The sequence below is a fragment of the Theropithecus gelada genome, chromosome 20, assembly GCF_003255815.1.
Source record: "Theropithecus gelada isolate Dixy chromosome 20, Tgel_1.0, whole genome shotgun sequence".
Taxonomy (NCBI): Eukaryota; Metazoa; Chordata; class Mammalia; order Primates; family Cercopithecidae; genus Theropithecus; species Theropithecus gelada.
In genome coordinates, this window is record NC_037688.1 from 38,773,990 (window position 1) to 38,792,126 (window position 18,137).

At 50.5% G+C, this 18,137-nt stretch overlaps 1 protein-coding gene across 1 annotated transcript in view; it reads right to left on the reverse strand.

The window, feature by feature from the left end:
- The window catches only part of PKD1L2 (polycystin 1 like 2), a 108,166-nt gene that overhangs the window by 14,272 nt on the left and 75,757 nt on the right, over nt 1–18,137 (reverse strand). The window contains exons 32-38 of the mRNA XM_025370608.1: nt 16,937–17,141; nt 14,918–15,014; nt 11,238–11,375; nt 8,118–8,303; nt 5,147–5,474; nt 3,027–3,160; nt 605–732 (exon numbers count right to left, since the gene is read on the reverse strand). Coding sequence (XP_025226393.1) covers nt 605–732; nt 3,027–3,160; nt 5,147–5,474; nt 8,118–8,303; nt 11,238–11,375; nt 14,918–15,014; nt 16,937–17,141 — 1,216 coding nt within the window. The remainder of the gene's footprint in view (nt 1–604; nt 733–3,026; nt 3,161–5,146; nt 5,475–8,117; nt 8,304–11,237; nt 11,376–14,917; nt 15,015–16,936; nt 17,142–18,137) is intronic.

The following is an 18,137-nucleotide window of genomic DNA, read 5'->3' on the forward strand; positions in this document are numbered from 1 at the left end:
CTACTGCACTCCAACCTGGTGACAGAGCAAGACTCTGTGTCAAAAAATAATAAAATAAAATAATAAAAATATATATAAATAATTTTAAAAATTGCTGAGCGTGGTGGCTCACAACTCCACAACACTTTGGGAGGCTGAGGAGTGATAATCACTTGAGCCCAGGAGTTCGAGACAGCCTGGACAAAATGACGAAAACAGGCCGGACACAGTGGCTCACGCCTGTAATCTCAGTACTTTGGGAGACCAAGGCAGACAGATCACTTGAGGTCAGGAGTTCGAGACCAGCCTGGCCAACATGGTGAAACCCCATCTCTACTAAAAACACAAAAATTAGCAGGGCATGGTGGTGCACACCTGTAGTCCCAGCTACTCAAGACGCTGAGGCAGGAGCATCATTTGAACCCAGGAGGTGGAGGCTGCAGTGAGCCAAGACTGCGCCACTGCATTCCAGTCTGGTGACAGAGTTAGAATCCGTCTCAAAAAAAAAAGAAAAAGAAAAAATCCCTTTCCCATCCCATTTGCAAGGAAGGGGAGAGGTGTTGGTGAGGTACCAGGCATCCCTGCACCCCAAACCCTGCTCATGAGCTATGAGCATGGTCCTTACCTGCACCACCATGTAGTAGAGGAGGAAGAGGAAGTAGATGATCTCTGCCGCCACCAAGAAGGGGTGCCAGCCGTCGGTGAAGGGGTACAGGCAGAGGCTCTGCAGGGCCGCGTGCGTAAAGAAGGTGCCTGGGGAGCAAAGCGCGTTCTGCTCACTCGGGGCCACCTGCTCGCTCAGAGCCGTGGCTTCTGACCAGGAGCCATCAGGTCAGATGACTCAAGCTCAACCCCTTGAGGGCTGGCTGGGGCCAAGGAAAAACCAAAGTTATTTCAGACCCAAAGGACTGAACGTGGACACGTGGTAGACACCGAAGACAGCGGATGCACCAGAAGGGGCGGAGGGGCTGCAGTGGAAGGTCCTCCCCTCCCCTCGGCATGTGGTGTTGGCCTTTGGGCACAGACACCTCCAGATAAAGCACATCCGCCCATATAATGACGATTGACTCCCACTTGGTTCATTTAAAGCCATTTTGGGCCAGGCCCATTGGCTCATGCCTGTAATCCCAGCACTTTAGGAGGCTGAGGTGGGCAGATCATGAGGTCCGGAGATTGAGACCATCCTGGCTAATGTGGTGAAACCTGTCTCTACTAAAAATACAAAAAATTAGCCGGGCATGGTGGCAGGCACCTGTAGTCCCAGCTACTCGGGAGGCTGAGGCAGGAGAACCGCTTGAACCCAGGAGGCGGAGGTTGCAGTGAGCCGAGATTGCGCCACTGCACTCCAGCCTGGGCGACAGAGTGAGACACCATCTAAAAAAAAATAATAATAAATAAAGCCAGGCATGGTGGCTCATGCCTATAATGCCAGCACTTTGGGAGGCCAAAGCGGGCAGATAACCTGAGGTTAGCAGTTTGAGACCAGCCTGACCAACATGGAGAAACCCCGTCTCTACTAAAAATATAAAACTTAGCTGGGCGTGGTGGCGAATCCCTGTAATCCCAGCTACTCGGGAAGCTGAGGTAACAGAATCTCTTGAACCCAGGAGGTGGGGGCTGCAGTGAGTTGAGATCATGCCATTGCACTCTAGCCTAGGTGACAGAGAAGGACTGCGTCTCCAAAAACTAAATAAATAAATAATAATAATAAAATTTTTAAAAAGATATACAAATAAACCCAAAAAGGATTTGGAAGAAACTATTAGCAATGGGGAATGACAACAGAAATTTAATGCCCTTCACTTTTCACAGTTCTGAATTAAAAAAAAAAAAACACACACACACATACACACAGACACACAAATATATATTTCTTTTTTTTTTTTTTTTTTTGAGATGCAGTCTTGCTCTTGTCACCCGGGCTGCAGTGCAATGGCATGATCTCAGCTCACTGCAACCTCTACCTCCTGGGTTCACATAATTCTCCTGCCTCAGCCTCCTGAGTAGCTGGGATTACAGGTGCCCACCAGCACGCCCAGCTAATTTTTGTATTTTTAGTAGAGACAGGGTTTCGCCATGTTGGCCAGGCTGGTCTTGAACTCCTAACCTGGTGATCTGCCCCCTTCCCTCCACCGGCAATGGCCTCCCAAAGTGCTGGGATTACAGGCATGAGCCACCACTCCCGGCCTGTATTACTTTCATAATTAAAAGTGTAATCTAATATTTTCTTAAAGTTTGGTATTCCATGGAGAGGAGGTTGGCTATTAGGTAAATTGACCATTAGCTGAACAGACTATAAATTGGTTTTTAGTAGATTGTGATCAGCATTTTAAAGGGGGAAAGGAGGCATGAAGAAGAATAAATAGAATAGAACACAAAATATGAGAGCCCATCACATGTAGTTTTTTGTTTTTTAAATTTTGTAGAGACCAGGTCTCACCATGTTGCCCAGGCTGGTCTTGGACTTCTGGGCTCAAGGAGTCCTTCCACCTTGACCTCCCAAAGTGCTGGGATCATGGGTGCGAGCCACCACGCCTGGCCTCATGGAGTTAAAGTACATGTTATTTGTGAACATTTCATCTTGGTTGCATGTGTGCTAGATTATGATGTAAAATGTACTTTATGCTGTGTGCTGATGTATGGTGAAATATTATATTAGTTGATATGATCTGTTACCAGGTCACATTCTCCCTCGCCCACCACTGCCAGCTCGCCACCGCCAACCCCAGCGGACTGGGAAGCTCGGGATTAGGCAATGGATAAGCTGCCTTTGGACTCTCAGTAAGCTCTTTTAGGATAACTTGGGCAACAGGCCAGAAAGATGGGGAGAATTAGGGTGGAGGACCCTAATGCTTTGCCTTCGGGGACCCAGGGACTCACGGCTGCAAGGATAACCAAGACCCACACCTAGATTCACTAAACAACTATTTGCTCTGGAGCTCTGGCCCTGGGGTGGCTGCACCCAGGTAGGTCAGGAACCCCAGCCCAGGGGAAGGAGTGTCTGTCTTCTGGAGCCCCGCAGAGGGTTCCCAGGCGAGGCTACTCACCCAGGGCGCTGGTCTCTAGCGTCAGCGTGACAATGCAGAACAGGTTGACGTTGGCGTTGTAGACAGTGAACTCCACAAACACAGCTCTGGTCAGGGCGTCCAGCCAGGTGTTGTCAAAGAGATAGCGGAGAATTCTGCGAAAAAGAGTGGCATTGGGGCACTTCTACCCTGCAGGGGCTCCATGTTCCCACAGCCCCTTGACCGAGGCCAGAGCTTCCTGTCTCAACTTCTCCCTCTGCTTCTGCTCTGCTCCCTGGGCCACCAGGCCACCAGGGTTGCTCCTGGGAGTGGTCACATTTTGTAGCCCACGCTGTGATATGGTGGCACCCCTCATCTCCTGTCCATGAGAGCAGAGATTCTCGAAGTGTGGTCCCCACACCAACAGCATCAGCATCACCTGGGAACTTGTTGGAAATACAGATTCTCAGGCCCGCCCTAGACCTGCTGAGTCAGAAACTCTCAGGGGAGCCCAGAATGCGTGTTTTGATGAGCCTGCTGGGATTCGGATGCTTTTTATGGTTTGAGAGCCATGGTGTTAGAAGAATCATAGTTCGGGTGCAGTGGCTCATGTCTATAATCCCAGCACTTTGGGAGGCCGAGGCGGGTGGATCCCCTGAGGTCAGGAGTTTGAAACCAGCCTGGCCAACATGGTGAAACCCCGTCTCCGCTAAAGACACAAAAATACAAAAATTAGCCAGGCATGGCCAGGTGCGGTGGCTCACGCCTGTAATCTCAGCACTTTGGGAGGCCGAGGTAGGTGGATTATCTGAGGTCAGGAGTTCGAGACCAGCCTGACCAACATGGTGAAACCCCATCTCTACTAAAAATACAAAAATTCGCTGGGCATGGTGGCACATGCCTGTAATTCCAGCTTCTCAGGAGGCTGAGATGGGAATTGCTTGAACCCAGGAGGCAGAGGTTGCAGTGTGTCAAGATCATGCCACTGCACTCCAGCCTGGGTGACGGTGTGAGACTATCTCAAAAAAAGAAATAAAGGGCCAGGCATGGTGGCTCATGCCTATAATCTCATCACTTTGGGAGGCCGAGGCAGGCAGATCACCTGAGGTCAGGAGTTTGAGACCAGCCTGGCCAACTTGGTAAAACCCTGTCTCTACTAAAAATACAAAAAATTTAGCCAGGCGTGGTGGCACGTGCCTGTAATCTCAGCTACTCAGGAGGCTGGGGCAGAAGAATTGCTTGAACCTGAGAGGTGGAGGTTGCAGTAAGCCGAGATCATGCCAGTGCACTCCAGCCCAGGCAACAGAGCAAGACTCTGTCTCAAAAAAAAAAAAAAAAAACCAAGAAAAAAAGAAGGCCGGGCACGATGGCCCACGCTTGTAATCCAGCAGTGCCAGGGTTTCAAATCTAGGTCTCTTGTGTCAAGGGCATGTTGAGTCAGACTGCATGGACCCTGAGCATCCCTGAACGTTCTTACTGGGTATTCTTGGAATGCAAGACTGTGCTTGTGCTTTAGCCAAGTCACTTCTTAGGGCTGTATTTGCAGTGTGCAACCTTGTGGGATGAGGTGATGCCTTCCTTTGGACAAAGACCAGGCTTCTTTCTGCTGCTGCAAAAGCATCAAATGCCCCAGGCTCAGTATTGCAGGCACAAGCAGGCATCTTTCATGGCCCTTTGTTGCGAACTGACTCAAACCAATGTAATGTTCTGCTATGACTTTTGCTGTAACAAAGTCCTTTGTCTCTGACCCAGGAATCTTGTGTCTTCTGCCAGCATCCACGAAACAGTTAACAGGTTAGCTTGTTGGCTTACAACGAGGGTAAAACCTCAGACTTTGCAGAATTCTTGACAGATCCTTAACTACTTCCCTCTTGTCTAAGGGTGGACTGCTTTGAGTGGTAGTGAGCTCCCCATCTCTGGACTGGCGCTAGCAGAGGCAACCAGGCTGTGAATGCTAGAGAGAGACTTTCCTTCCAATTCTGAGATGGCTCAGTTCCCAGGTACCTGAAAATACAACCTGCATGATTCTGAATTCACCAGGCCCTCCCACAAGGACCTGAATGAACTTGGTCCAGCCCTGTTTTGAAGACTACATTCCCCAAGCAGATGTGGACTCTAGCAAAAGACTTTACTCAGCTACAAATGAATCAAGTCAACCTTACCTTGACGTGCTTTGGCGATCAGTCCCCAAGGGGACCACGTAGCCTCCTCCCCGATACACAGTGAGTTTGCCCCAGATGGGATACCCTCGACGTTGGTCCTGGCTCTGGTACTGCCAAGCATGGGGAAAGCTACTGCCATTACCGAGGGCGGTGGCATTCCAGCCTTCCCCGTAATCTGCCAGGTCTTCAGCATCCAGGGAATATGGCGCACGGCATCCGTTGAGAGATGCCTGCAGCTGCTGGGCAAGAGGGCAAGAGCTTTCCCGGACCCTCACTTGACGAATCTGGGCACTGCCAACCAGCTTGGAGTTCCCATCAGTGATAAAGCCTAAAAAGAAAAACCAGGTGGGTAAATCTAGCAGTCAAAATAATCTTAACACATTCCAAGCTCCCTGGCCCGAGGCTAATGTGAACTTCAGCATACCCATTATAGAGACAGCCGAGAGAAGTTTATGGCCAACTATAGGCTACATTTATCCAAATAACCTCACCATCTCTCCAACTGGAAACTACTGTGCGTCCTGCGCAACTTCTCTTAGGGAATGGAACCCCACCACCCTGTCATCAGTCTGGACATGCCTGTGCCCTTTCTCCTCAATCCTCTATCCCATGGTTACTACATCCTATCCATCCTGTTTCCATGTCTTATGTCCCCATCCCCTTCTCTCCATCACCACTTTTCCTAGTCCCTGCACCAGCCCTCATCCTGTGTTCTCAGCATCCTAACTTGCCCACCCCCTCCCCCCACCTTTTTTTTTTTTTTTTTTTTTAGACAGAGTTTCGCTCTTGTTGCCCATGCTAGAGTGCAATGGCGGGATCTTGGCTCACTGCAACCTTCACCTTCTGGGTTCAAGCGAATCTCCTGCCTCCATCTCCCAAGTAGCTGGGATTACAGGCACATGCCACCACACCTGGCTAATTTTTTGTATTTTTAGTAGAGATGAGGTTTCTCCATGTTGACCAGGCTGGTCTCAAACTCTTGACCTCAGGTGATCCACCCAACTCGGCCTCCCAAAGTGCTGGGATTACAGGTGTGAGCCACTGTGCCCGGCCAACTTGCCCACCCTTTATTCCAACTTCCAGATGCTTCTAGAGTCATCCTTCTATACCACAGATTTATGCCACAGCTTCATGTAGACATTCAATGGCGCCTCATTTCCTCGAGGATGAGATACTCACTCCTGAGATCCTTCACGATGTGGCCCGTTCATCTCTCCTGGTTTGCTTCTCACTGATCCTTAACTCACACCCTAGACGAGAGTCACACTCAACACACTGCGGTTCCAAGAACATGTATCCCATGGCGTGAGAGGCTGAGCTTTTCTCATGTTGTTCATTCTGCCTGGCACGCTGTTTTTGCCTAGCTGGTTCAAGCTCTGTTATTACTCACTTAGGAGGTTCTCCACTCTGCATCAGGGTAAGGGAGGTGGAGAGTCCCTGCTTGTGTATACCCAGCCTTCTGAGAGTCCCTCCTTCATAGCATCTGATACTGTGGTTATTGATTGGTTCCCTTCCTTCCTTCCTTCCTTCTTTCCTTCCTTCCTTCCTTTTCTTCTTCTTCTTCTCCTTCCTCCTCCTCTTCTTCTTCTCCTCCTCCTCCATCTTCTGCTTTTCCTTCCTTTCTTTCTTTCTCTCTTTCTTTTTCTTTCTTCTTCCTTCCTTCTCTCCCTCCCTCCTCACTTCCTTCCTTCCTGTTTCTCTCTCTCTCTCTCTTTCTCTGTCTCTCTTTCTTGACAGAGTTTCACTCTTGTCACCCAGGTTGGAATGCAAGGGCACAATCTCAACTCACTACAATCTCTGCTTCCCAGGTTTAAGGGATTCTCCTGCCTCAACCTCCTGAGTAGCTGGGACTACAGGCGTGCACAAACACACCCAGCTAATTTTGTATTTTTAGTAGAGATGTGGTTTCACCATGTTAGGCTGGTCTGAAACTCCTGACCTCAAATGATCCACCTGTCTCGGCTTCCCAAAGTGCTGGGATTACAGCTGTGAGCCACTCCTCCTGGGGTGTTTAGGTTTTCTTTTCTCTCTCCTTCCTTCCTTCCTTCCTTCCTTCCTTCCTTCCTTCCTTCCTTCCTTCCTTCCTTCCTTCCTTCCTTCCTTCCTTCCTCCCTCCCTCCCTCCCTTCCCTCCTTCCCTCCTTCCCTCCCTCTCTCTCTTCCCTCCCTCCTTCCTTCCTTCCCTCCCTCTCTCTCTTCCCTCCCTCCTTCCTTCCTTCCCTCCCTCTCTCTCTTCCCTCCCTCCTTCCTTCCTTCCTATCTTTTTGTTTTTCTTTTTTTGAGACGGAGTCTCACTTTTTCACCCAGGCTGGAGTGCAATGTCATGATCTCAGCTCACTGCAACCTCTGCCTCCCAGGTTCAAGCAATTTTCCTGCCCCAGCCGCTCAAGTAGCTGAGATTATAGACACGTGACAACACACCTGGCTAATTTTTGTATTTTTAGTAGAGACGGGGTTTCACCAGGTTGGCCAGGCTAGTCTCAAACTCCTGACCTCAAGTTATCTGCCCGCCTCGGCCTCCCAAGTGCTGGGGTTACAGGCGTGAGCCACTGCGCCCGGCCTCTCTCTCTGTTTTTTGTTTTTTTGTTTTTAAGACACAGTCTTGCTCTATCTGCCCGGCTGGAGTGCAGTGGTGCAATTTTGGCTCACTGCAGGCTCTGCCTCCTGGGCTTAAGCAATCCTTCCACCTCAGCCTCCTGAGTTGCTGGGATTACAGGCATGAGGCATCACACGCGGCTAATTTTTGTATTTTTCGTAGAGGCAGGGTCTTGCCATGTTGCCAGGCTGGTCTCGAATTCCTGGCCTCAAGCAATCCTCCTGCCTCAGCCTCCCAAAGGGCTGGGATTACAGGTGTGAGCCACCACACTCCGCCTGGTTTTCTTACGACGCTAACGCTGACAGTGCTCTATGTCTGTTCCTAGCCAGGAGAAGGCACAAGGAGGCTGACATAGCCCCAGGGCTGCAGGACTTACCTGGGGGGTGACCATATAGGTTGCTCACGAGGGTGGTGTTGGCCCACTCGAAGAACTCTCGGAAGCCCAGCACATCTGAGAAGCCTCTGGTGAAGCTGTGCTCGAGGTGTCTGTTGAGGTGGTAGGCGCTGGGGTCCCTCTGCCCATAGGCCACGAGCAGTAGCATCCACAGGAAGCCCAGGTATGCTGGGGAGGGAGGCACAGCCCCCAGTCAGGCAGGATCCATGACTCCCACCCAGTCCAGTTCAGGAAGTGGAAAGGCTTCCTAGACCAGCCCCTTGCCCCTGTGGTGACAATGGAACCAATCTTTATAGAGGCAGCAGAGAGGAGTAAAGTCACAGACCATGGGATCTCCTGCCTGGGTCCAAATCCCAGCTCTGCCACATCTCATCCAGGTGCCCTTCACAAGTGACTCTATCCCTCCATGCCTCGCTCTCGCCATCTATGAAATGGGAATAACAATTCTGTGATGAGGGGATCAGTTACTATTAGAAAGCACTGGCCGGTGTGGTCGCTTGTGTCTGTAATCCCAGTACTTTGGGAGGCCCAGGCGGGTGGATCACTTGAGGCCAGGAGTTCAAGACCAGCCTGGCCAACATGGTGAAACCCTGTTTCTACTAAAAATACAAAAATGAGCTGGGCATTGTGGTGCACGCCTGTAATTCCAGCTACTCAGGAGGCTGAGGCAGAAGAATCGCTTGAACCTGGGAGGCAGTTGTTGCAGTGAGCTGAGATCATGCCACGGCACTCCAGCCTGGGTGGCAGAACAAGACTCCATCTCAAAAAAAAGAAAAAAAAATAGAAGGCACATAAAGCTGTGTCTGCAGGCCGGGCACTGTGGCTCATGCCTGTAATCCCAGCACTTTGGGAGGCCGAGACTGGTAGATCACCTGAGGTCAGAAGTTCGTGACCAGCCTGGCCAACATGGTGAAACCCCCTCTCTACTAAAAATGCAAAAATTAGCCAGGTATGGTGGTGCACGCCTGTAGTCCCAGCTACCTGGGAGGCTGAGTCAGGAGAATTGCTCGAACCCAGGAGGCAGAGGTTGCAGTGAGCTGAGATCGTGCCATTGCACTCCAGCCTGGGAAACAGAGCAAGACTCCATCTCAAAAAAAACCACAAAAAACAAAAAACACAAAAACAGTGTTTGCTACATTATTTCTTAAATAGCATTTTTAAAAATGGGGCACTTGCCACTTTGCATGGCTGAGGGTATGATGGTGAAGACAAACACGTTCCTGCCCCTCATGGTGCTCACCTGTCTTGTTGGAGACAGGTGAGTGTGACGTAGAGGATCTTTTAGGTGCAAATATTTAGTGTGGGAGGCTGGACATCACAATCACATGAGGGATCAGGTTCCTAGTGAACCAGAACCTCTGGTTCCCAGGCCTGGGAATCTGCATTCCAAGACCCTCCCCCTTTCCCCCAACTGTCTCAGAAGACTTGAATGGACGCCAATGAGTAGGACACCATGGGGGCATGCACTACACGCTCTCTCCAAGGTCCACAGTGGGACTGAATCCCAGCGGCCCACCTAAAACCCACCTATCAGGCACCCTCTGTCGGCTTCCTTCCCTCTCCACTGCCCTCTCTCCTCCAACCAGTGCTTTCCAGGACCTCCTCCCAAATCAGCTACTTGCACCCAAATCTGCTCTGGGAAATCCAGACTCAGAGGCTCCCTGAGGTGTGAAGGCTTTTCATCAGAGGGGCCAGGGAAGCCACGCTGCAGACACAGTGCTTAGGCTGAGATTTAAAGAATACGAGGAATTAGGCCAGGCGCGGTGGCTCACATATGTAATCCCAGTACTTTGGGAGGCCAGGGAGGGCAGATCACTTGAGGTCAGGAGTTCAAGATCAGCCTGACCATCATGGCAAAACCTCATCTCTACCAAAAAAACAAAAATTATCCGGGCATGGTGGTGTGCGTTTGTGGTCCCAGCTGCTCGGGAGGCTGAGGCAGGAGAATTGCTTGAACCTGGGAGGCGGAGGTTACAGTGAGCCGGGATTGTGGCACTGCACTCAAGTCTGAATGACAGAGTAAAACTGTATCTCAAAAAATAAAATTAAAAATTAAATAAAAAATTTAAAAATCTTAGGCCGGGTGCGGTGGCTCACGCCTGTAATTCCAGCACTTTGGGAGGGCGAGGCGAGTGGATTACCTGAGATCGGGAGTTTGAAACTGGCCTGACCAACATGGAGAAACCCCATCTCTACTAAAAAAAAAATACAAAATTAGCTGGGCATGGTGGTGCATGCCTGTACTCCCAGCTACTTGGGAGGCTGAGGCAGGAGAATTGCCTGAACCCAGGAGGCGGAGGTTGCGGTGAGCTGAGATCACGCCATTGCACTCCAGCCCAGGTAACAAGAGAGAAACTCCATCTCAAAACAAACAAAACAAAACAAAACAAAATTTAAAAATCTTTAAAAAGGCTGAGCATGGTGGCTCACGCCTGTAATCCCAGCATTTTGGAAGGTCAAGGCAGGCAGATCACCAGAGGTCAGGAGTTCGAGACCGGCCTGGCCAACATGGTAAAACCCTATCTCTATTAAAAACACAAAATTTAGCTGGGTGTGGTGGTGCACACTTGTAATCCCAGCTGCTCAGGAGGCTGAAGTGAGAGAATGGCTTGAACCCCAGAGGCAGAGGTTGCAGTGAGCCGAGATTGTGCCACTGCCCTCCAGCCTAGGTGACAGAGTGAAACTCTGTCTCCAATAAATAAATAAATAAGAAGAATAAAAGGAATTAGCCAGAAGAAAAGCTGGGGGGGAGGAGTGAGCAGACTCCAGGCCAATGACATGGAACTGCCCAGGCAGAAGCCTGGGGCGAGGACGGGGTGCAGGTCCCAGGTGCTACAGAAGCCAATGTGAGGACAACGTGGGGCGCTGGAGCCGGCAGCAGGCACTTGAAGCGGGTAAAGCCACAGGAGGGGGTTTGGGTTTTGTCTTAAGGGTCATGAGGGGCCACTGAAGGATTTTAAGAGTAGGGGAAAAGCTGGAGTGTGCTGATATCCGGGGAAACTGAGGCCCAAAAGACGAGCGGGACTTATCAAAAATAGCACCGTAACGGTGTCTGTCTGTTTCAGGCTGTGCTGAGAGCCAGCGAGTTGGAAGGTTGCCTACCCAGGATTTCTCTGATGAGGGCAAATGCTTTCTGTTCCTTGAGGTGGGTGGTTTTCATCTTCTCAACGGCAGCGGTGAGAGGTGGCTGGTAGACGTCCCTGCTGCTGTTTCTTCGTGCTCGGAACAAGGCATAGGGGTCTGTGGAGGGAAGGACACCAGGACAGCCCCCAGGTGGGCAGAGGACAGGCTCTGCGTTTGCAACCATAAGGCCTCTCTCTCACCCACGGCAATGGGCTCCGCGTTCCTCTTCCTTGGGAGTCGTTTCCCAGCCTACCCTCCACACCTCCGTCCAGGCTTCCCCAGGGCCTAGAGTCCCACGCCTCCTCCGTCTGGAGGATTCTCCACAGGGAGAGCACAGAGCTGTCTTCCCCGCCCTGAAATCTTTCTGGCCCCTGCACTGCCTTCCGCGACACTCCAAATTGATGGATTCAAGGATGAGGGTGACAAATATCTCAAAGTCCTGTCATGTCTGTTACCTAGTATCTTCATTTTTTAAAATTTAATTTTAATTTTAATTTTTTTTTTTTTTTTGAGACACATTTTCACTCTGTTGCCCAGGCTGGAGTGCAGTGGCACAATCTCAGCTCGCTGCAACCTCCACCTCCCAGGTTCAAACAATTCTTCTGCCCCAGCCTGCTGAGTAGCTGGGATTACAGGTACGTGCCATCATCCATGGCTAATTTTTGTATTTTTAGTAGAGATGGGGTTTCGGCATGTTTGCCAGTCTGGTCTCGAACTTCTGATCTCAAGTGATCTGCCTGCCTCAGCCTCCCAAAGTGCTGTGATTACAGGCATGAGCCACCGTGTCCAGCCTCATCAATTTAAATTAAATTTTTAAATTTTTATTTATTTTTCATTTTAAGGCCAGGCATGGCGACTCAAGTCTGTAATCCCAGCGTTTTGGGAGGCTAAGGCAGGCGGATCACCTGAGGTCAGGAGTTTGAGACCAGCCTCACCAACACGGTGAAACCCCATCTCTCCTAAAAATACAAAAATTAGCCAGATGTGGTGGTGCACACCTGTAATCCCAGCTACCCAGGAGGCTGAGACAGGAGAATCATTTTAACCCAGGAGGTGGAGGTTGCAGGGAGCTGAGACCATACATACCACTGCACTCCAGCCTGGGTAACAGAGCGAGACTCTGTCTCAAAAAATAAAAAATAAAATAAAGTAAATTTGAAAAATAAAAATAAAATGTTTTTCATTTTACTTTTTTTGTAGAGACAGGGTCTTGCTGTTTTGCCCAGGCTGGAGTACAGTGGTGCAATCACAGCTCACTGCAGCCTTGACCTCCTCGGGCTCAGGCAATCCTCCCACATCAGCCTCTTGAGTAGCTGGGATTGCATGCAGGCACCACCATGTCTGGCTATTTTTTGTATTTTTTGTAGAGAAGGGGTTTCCTCATGTTGCCCAGGCTAGTCTCAAACTCCTGAATTCGAGTAATCTGCCCACATCAGTCTCCCAAAGTGCTGGGATTACAGGCGTGAGTCCCTGGGCCTTGCCTCCTGTTCTTTCGAAACAGGCTGGGCACAGTGGCTCATGTCTGTAATCTCAGCCCTTTGGGAGGCCGAGGCGGGAGGATCACTTGAGGTCAGAAGTTCGAGACCAGCCTGGCCAACATGGCAAAACCCCATCTTTTTTTTTTTTTTTTTGAGACGGAGTCTCGCTCTGTCACCCAGGCTGGAGTGCAGTGGCCGGATCTCAGCTCACTGCAAGCTCCGCCTCCCGGGTTCACGCCATTCTCCTGCCTCAGCCTCCCGAGTAGCTGGGACTACAGGCGCCTGCCACCTCGCCCGGCTAAGTTTTTGTATTTTTAGTAGAGACGGGGTTTCACTGTGTTAGCCAGGATGGTCTCGATCTCCTGACCTCGTGATCCGCCCGTCTCGGCCTCCCAAAGTGCTGGGATTACAGGCTTGAGCCACCGCGCCCGGCCTGCAAAACCCCATCTTTATTAAAACTACAAAAAATAGCCAGGCATGGTGGTGGGTGCCTGTAAGCCCAGCTACTCGGGAGGCTGAGGCAGGAAAATCGCTTGAACCCGGGAAGTGGAGGTTGTAGTGAGCTGAGATCACGTCATTGCACTCCAGCCTGGGCAACAGAGCGAGACTCCATTACACACACACACACACATCATAAAACAGATCATCATTCTCCTATGTAAAGCCCTCCCACATCCCAGCCTTGCCCCAACTCCTATAAGGCCCTGTCAACCTGCTGCCAACCTCCTCTACCCTCATCTCTAACCATTCTCCCCCACCCCCAACTCAACATGCTCCAGACACACAGTCAATGGTTGTTATAAAATGATTGCAATAAAATGACACCACTGTCCCACCTCAGAGCCTTCGCAGGTGCTCAGTGTGCAGTCCTTCCCGTCCCCCATTCTCAGCAGAGAGGCTAGGCACCACTGCAGCAGAGAGGCCCCCCTTCTCTTGATCTTCCCCAGCCCTATGTCTCCCCATAATTCACACTTATATTTCTACTTGTGCATTTACATGGTTGATGCCATCTCCCCAAATGGCCTGTTCATTCCAAAGGCAGCAACTTGTCCCCTGCAATCACTGCTGTGTTGGCAGGGACTGGGGTTGGAAGTGGGGATTGACTTTAAATGGGCAAGAAAGAACCTTTTGGGGTGACAAAGCTGTTCTAAATGTGAATTGCAGTGATGGTTACATAACCCTATACATTTACTGAAATCAACAAATTGTGCACTTACATTGGGTGAATTTTATGTAAATTATATTCCCAAGCCATCACAAGGCCTGGCCAGCAGCCAGTGCTCCTGAGGACTTGCCAAAGGGGTGACTGAATGAATATTTAATGGTCTGGAGCCTGGCATCTCTGTGGAGAATTGAGAAGATTTTAATGGACCTCTTGGATCTGCAAATCTAAAACGCTGTCCTGGAATGGAACAATATTGGCCCTGAAGAGGCAGCCGCACTGCACTGTGAGGCACCTGCATGGCATTTGGTTTGTTTGTTTCTATTTTATTTTCCCTGAAAGTCAAGACCATTGCCTCAATGATTCCACATTGATTCAGTTTTATTTGCATGTTTGTTTTGTAATTATTGTCACCACCCTTGGGAAATTTGGTTCAGAAGTGAGAAGTCAGGCTGGGAGGTTGGGGACTGGCCAGTGGCCTCCTAGAGCAGGGGTCAGTGTCTGTATTCCAACAAACCTCTATTTACAAAAACAGGCAGCCGGTGAGATATGCCCCGCTGGCTGCAGTTTGCAGAGTTTTGTCCTAAAATTCTTAATTTACGGCTACTTTCTGCAGCCCATCTGTAAACCGATTCTTGTTTTAGTTTTTGTTCTAAAGCTCAGGGCCCTGAGTCTCGGAGAAGAAAGCTGCTTGCTTGGAATTACACAGAGAAGGACCGCCCATGTGTCCAGCTTTGTCCCTGAGGCACGTCTTCTAGGTGGCAGGTCATACTTGGGTGTCAGGGAGAAATGCCAGGGAAGGAAGAAACAAAGATACTCAGGAGACAATGGAGTCACTTTTTTCCTGGCTCTTTTGGGGATGACTCACAAACTGGGGGTGAAAGGCTGATGGGGAACAAAGGTCTGGTGAGCTGGCCCAAGGCCCAGGACCCCCGCCAGGCTGCAATTTGCAGGGCTCACTGAGCCTCATCAGGGCCACAGCTAGCCAGACCCTGCCTCCAGCCACTGAGGCACGTTACCTGGGCCCAACAGATGTCCTGGCAGCGGGGCCACAGTATCCTCCTCGTCGTCCACTCTCTTCAAGACCAGTGCAAAGAAAGCAGCAAATCCCAGCACCTGAAAAATACCCAGGGAGATCCTCAAGCCCACACTGGTAACTCTCAACCCCTCATCTGCAAGGGCGCAGGGCTTGGGGCCATGTTTGTGTGTCGGGCAGGGCCCTGCACTTTGGGGGAGTGCAGCTCCCTTCTGCAGAGACGGGAGGTGATCATGAAGCTGGAGCGCAAGGCCTTGGGTCCCAGACCAGACGGGGGACTGGTCAGTCCTAGAACTCCCCTGAGCCTTCCCACCTGCTGCTGCTCACCTGCCTGAGGGGTCTCTGATCTCTCTGCAAGGAGAATTGCTCTCCCCCTGGGCTTCACCTGCTCCTTCCCTTTCCTCCAATATTAAATAATGTGCGCAGGTGCATGGTCTCAGCTGTAAGGCCTCAGCCACGTGATCTCTGCATCTGCTCTGCACAAACACAGGAGGATCCTGTGGTTCGGTTGGGGAACAGAAAGGCTCAGGATGCACCCCTGTTTTTAGCAGCCTGCGAACCTAGTGCTGAGGGTAGGTATCAGACGTTTTTGAGTCTTATGATAAAGGCTGTTCAGGGAAGAATGGGGGACCAGCAGGGATTTGGCAACGTCCCAAAGGGGTAAAGATTAACTTTTTTTTTTTTTTGAGATGGAGTCTCGCTCTGCTGCCCCGGCTGGAGTGCAATGGCTCACTGCAACCTCCACCTCCCGGGTATAAGCGATTCTCCTGCCTCAGCCTCCCTAGTGGTTGGGATTACAGGCACCCACCACCATGCTTGACTAATTTTGTAATTTTTTTTTTGAGATGGAGTTTCGCTCTTGTTGCCCAGACTGGCGTGCAACGGTGCGATCTCAGCTCACTGCAACCTCTGCCTCCCAGGTTCAAGTGATTCTCCTGCCTCAGCCTCCCGAGTAGCTGGGATTACAGGTATGCACCACCACGCCTGGCTAGCTTTGTATTTTTAGTACAGACAGGGTTTCTCCATGTTGGTCAGGTTGGTCTTGAACTCCTGACCTCAGGTGATCCACCCACCTCGGCCTCCCAAAGTGCTGGGATTACAGGCGTGAGCCACCGCGCCCGACCAAGATTCGTTTTAAGTATCTCCTCCTTTCTGTGGCTTCCCCTACACCCCAACCGAGTATCTCTTCCCCCTCGGGGTTCCCCAGGGATTGCCCACTGCCCGACTCCTTCCAAGGGAAACCGTGCCCCTGGCCTCCTTTGCTCCATGCCTAGATTTAGGATTTCTTTCTTTCTTCTTTCCACCATACCAGGCTGACAGATCTCCAGGAGCTGGTCTCATGGGAGTTGCCTGACCAAGGATTTTTTTTTTCTTTTTTCTTTTTTTTTTGAAACAGGGTCTTGCTCTGTCGCCCAGGCTGGAGTTTAGTGGCGCAATCACAGCTCACTGCAGCCTGAAACTCCTGGTCTCAAGCAATCCTACCACCTCAGCCTCCCAAAGTACTAGGATTACAGGTGTTGAGCCACCATGCCGAGCCAGAATTTCTTCAACTCTAACATGTTCTTTTGTCTAATTTTACATCTCAGGAATAGGAGTGTAGCTTCTAACTGAGGCACATATATAATGACTTGGTGTTTTTTCCAAAGGGAAAGTTCCTTTAAATTGCTGTCTTTTCCTTGCAAGCAGACTCAGAAAAAGAAAGAGAAAAAAAAATGAATAACTAACTACATAAATTGTTGTTGTCTTGTCTCAAGATCAAATGGATCTTAACATTGAGGAAATAGGGTCTTATTTATATGTATACATGTGGTCTAGGGCAAGTGTAGCCTAGGGTAATAAGAAAGGGTTATTTTTCCTGCCCTGGGCCTGCAGAGAGGGGGTGCTCCAGGTTCATTTGTTGAATATATAAATACAGGAATGGAAGCCCAGGGACAAGACTGCTGGTGGAAGGGAAAGGATGGGGGAAGAGGAGGAGGGCAGGTGCCTGGGGCAGGGTCCTGACCTTCAGGGGCTGGGTGACGAACACGCTCTCCACGAAGGAGACGGCTATGGAGATGAGCCACCTGAGGGAGCTGGCCCTCCCGTAGTGCAGGCCATACAGCATGGTGAAGAAGGCTGCCACGCCACTGGTGGCCGCCACCAAAAGCCAGCCCACCAGGATGCACCACCAGGGCAGGCCTTGAGGGGGTTTGCTCACCCGTAGAGCGCTGCAAAGGAGGTGGACGTACATAGTTAGGGTGGCCACACCCCCAGGCAAGCTCAAGGTCACACCCCACACTACCTCCATCAGCATGACCTTGGCCAAGTTCCTGGACCTCTCAGACCCTCTGTTTCCTTCTCTAATCTATACCTATCTCAAAGGGCTATGCCATAGTCTATGGAGTAAAAGCAGTTACATTTATTCAGTGCTTAGTAGGGGCAAGTCCCCGCACTAAAGGCTATACACAAATTTGCTCTGTTATTGCTCAGGGCAAGCCTAACCATATAATTTTGTTTTAAGTTTTGGCCGGGCGCGATGGCTCAAGCCTGTAATCCCAGCACTTTGGGAGGCCGAGACGGGCGGATCACAAGGTCAGGAGATCGAGACCATCCTGGCTAACACGGTGAAACCCCGTCTCTACTAAAAAATACAAAAAACTAGCCGGGCGAGGTGGCGGGCGCCTCTAGTCCCAGCTACTCGGGAGGCTGAGGCAGGAGAATGGCGTAAACCCGGGAGGCGGAGCTTGCAGTGAGCTGAGATCCGGCCACTGCACTCCAGCTCGGGCGACAGAGCGAGACTCCGTCTCAAAAAAAAAAAAAAAGAAAAAAAAGAAAATTTCTCGGCTGGGCGCAGTGGCTCATGTTTGTAATCCCAGCATGTTGGGAGGCCAAGTAGGGCGGATCACAAGGTCAGGAGTGCAAGACCAGCCTGGCCAACATGGCAAAACCCCGTCTCTACTAAAAATACAAAAATTAGCTGGGCGTGGTGGCGGGCACCTGTAATCCCAGCTACTTGGGAGGCTGAGGCAGGAGAATTGCTTGAACCCGGGAGGCAGAGGTTGCAGTGACCTGAGATCTTCCCATTGCAATCCAGTCCGGGTGACAAGAGCAAGACTCTGTCTCAAAAAAAAAAAAAAAAAAAAAGAAAAAAAATTTCTCATCATACAAAAATTAGTGAGCACAGTAAACATCCAGGTGCTCATTAGCTGTCAACCACCATCACC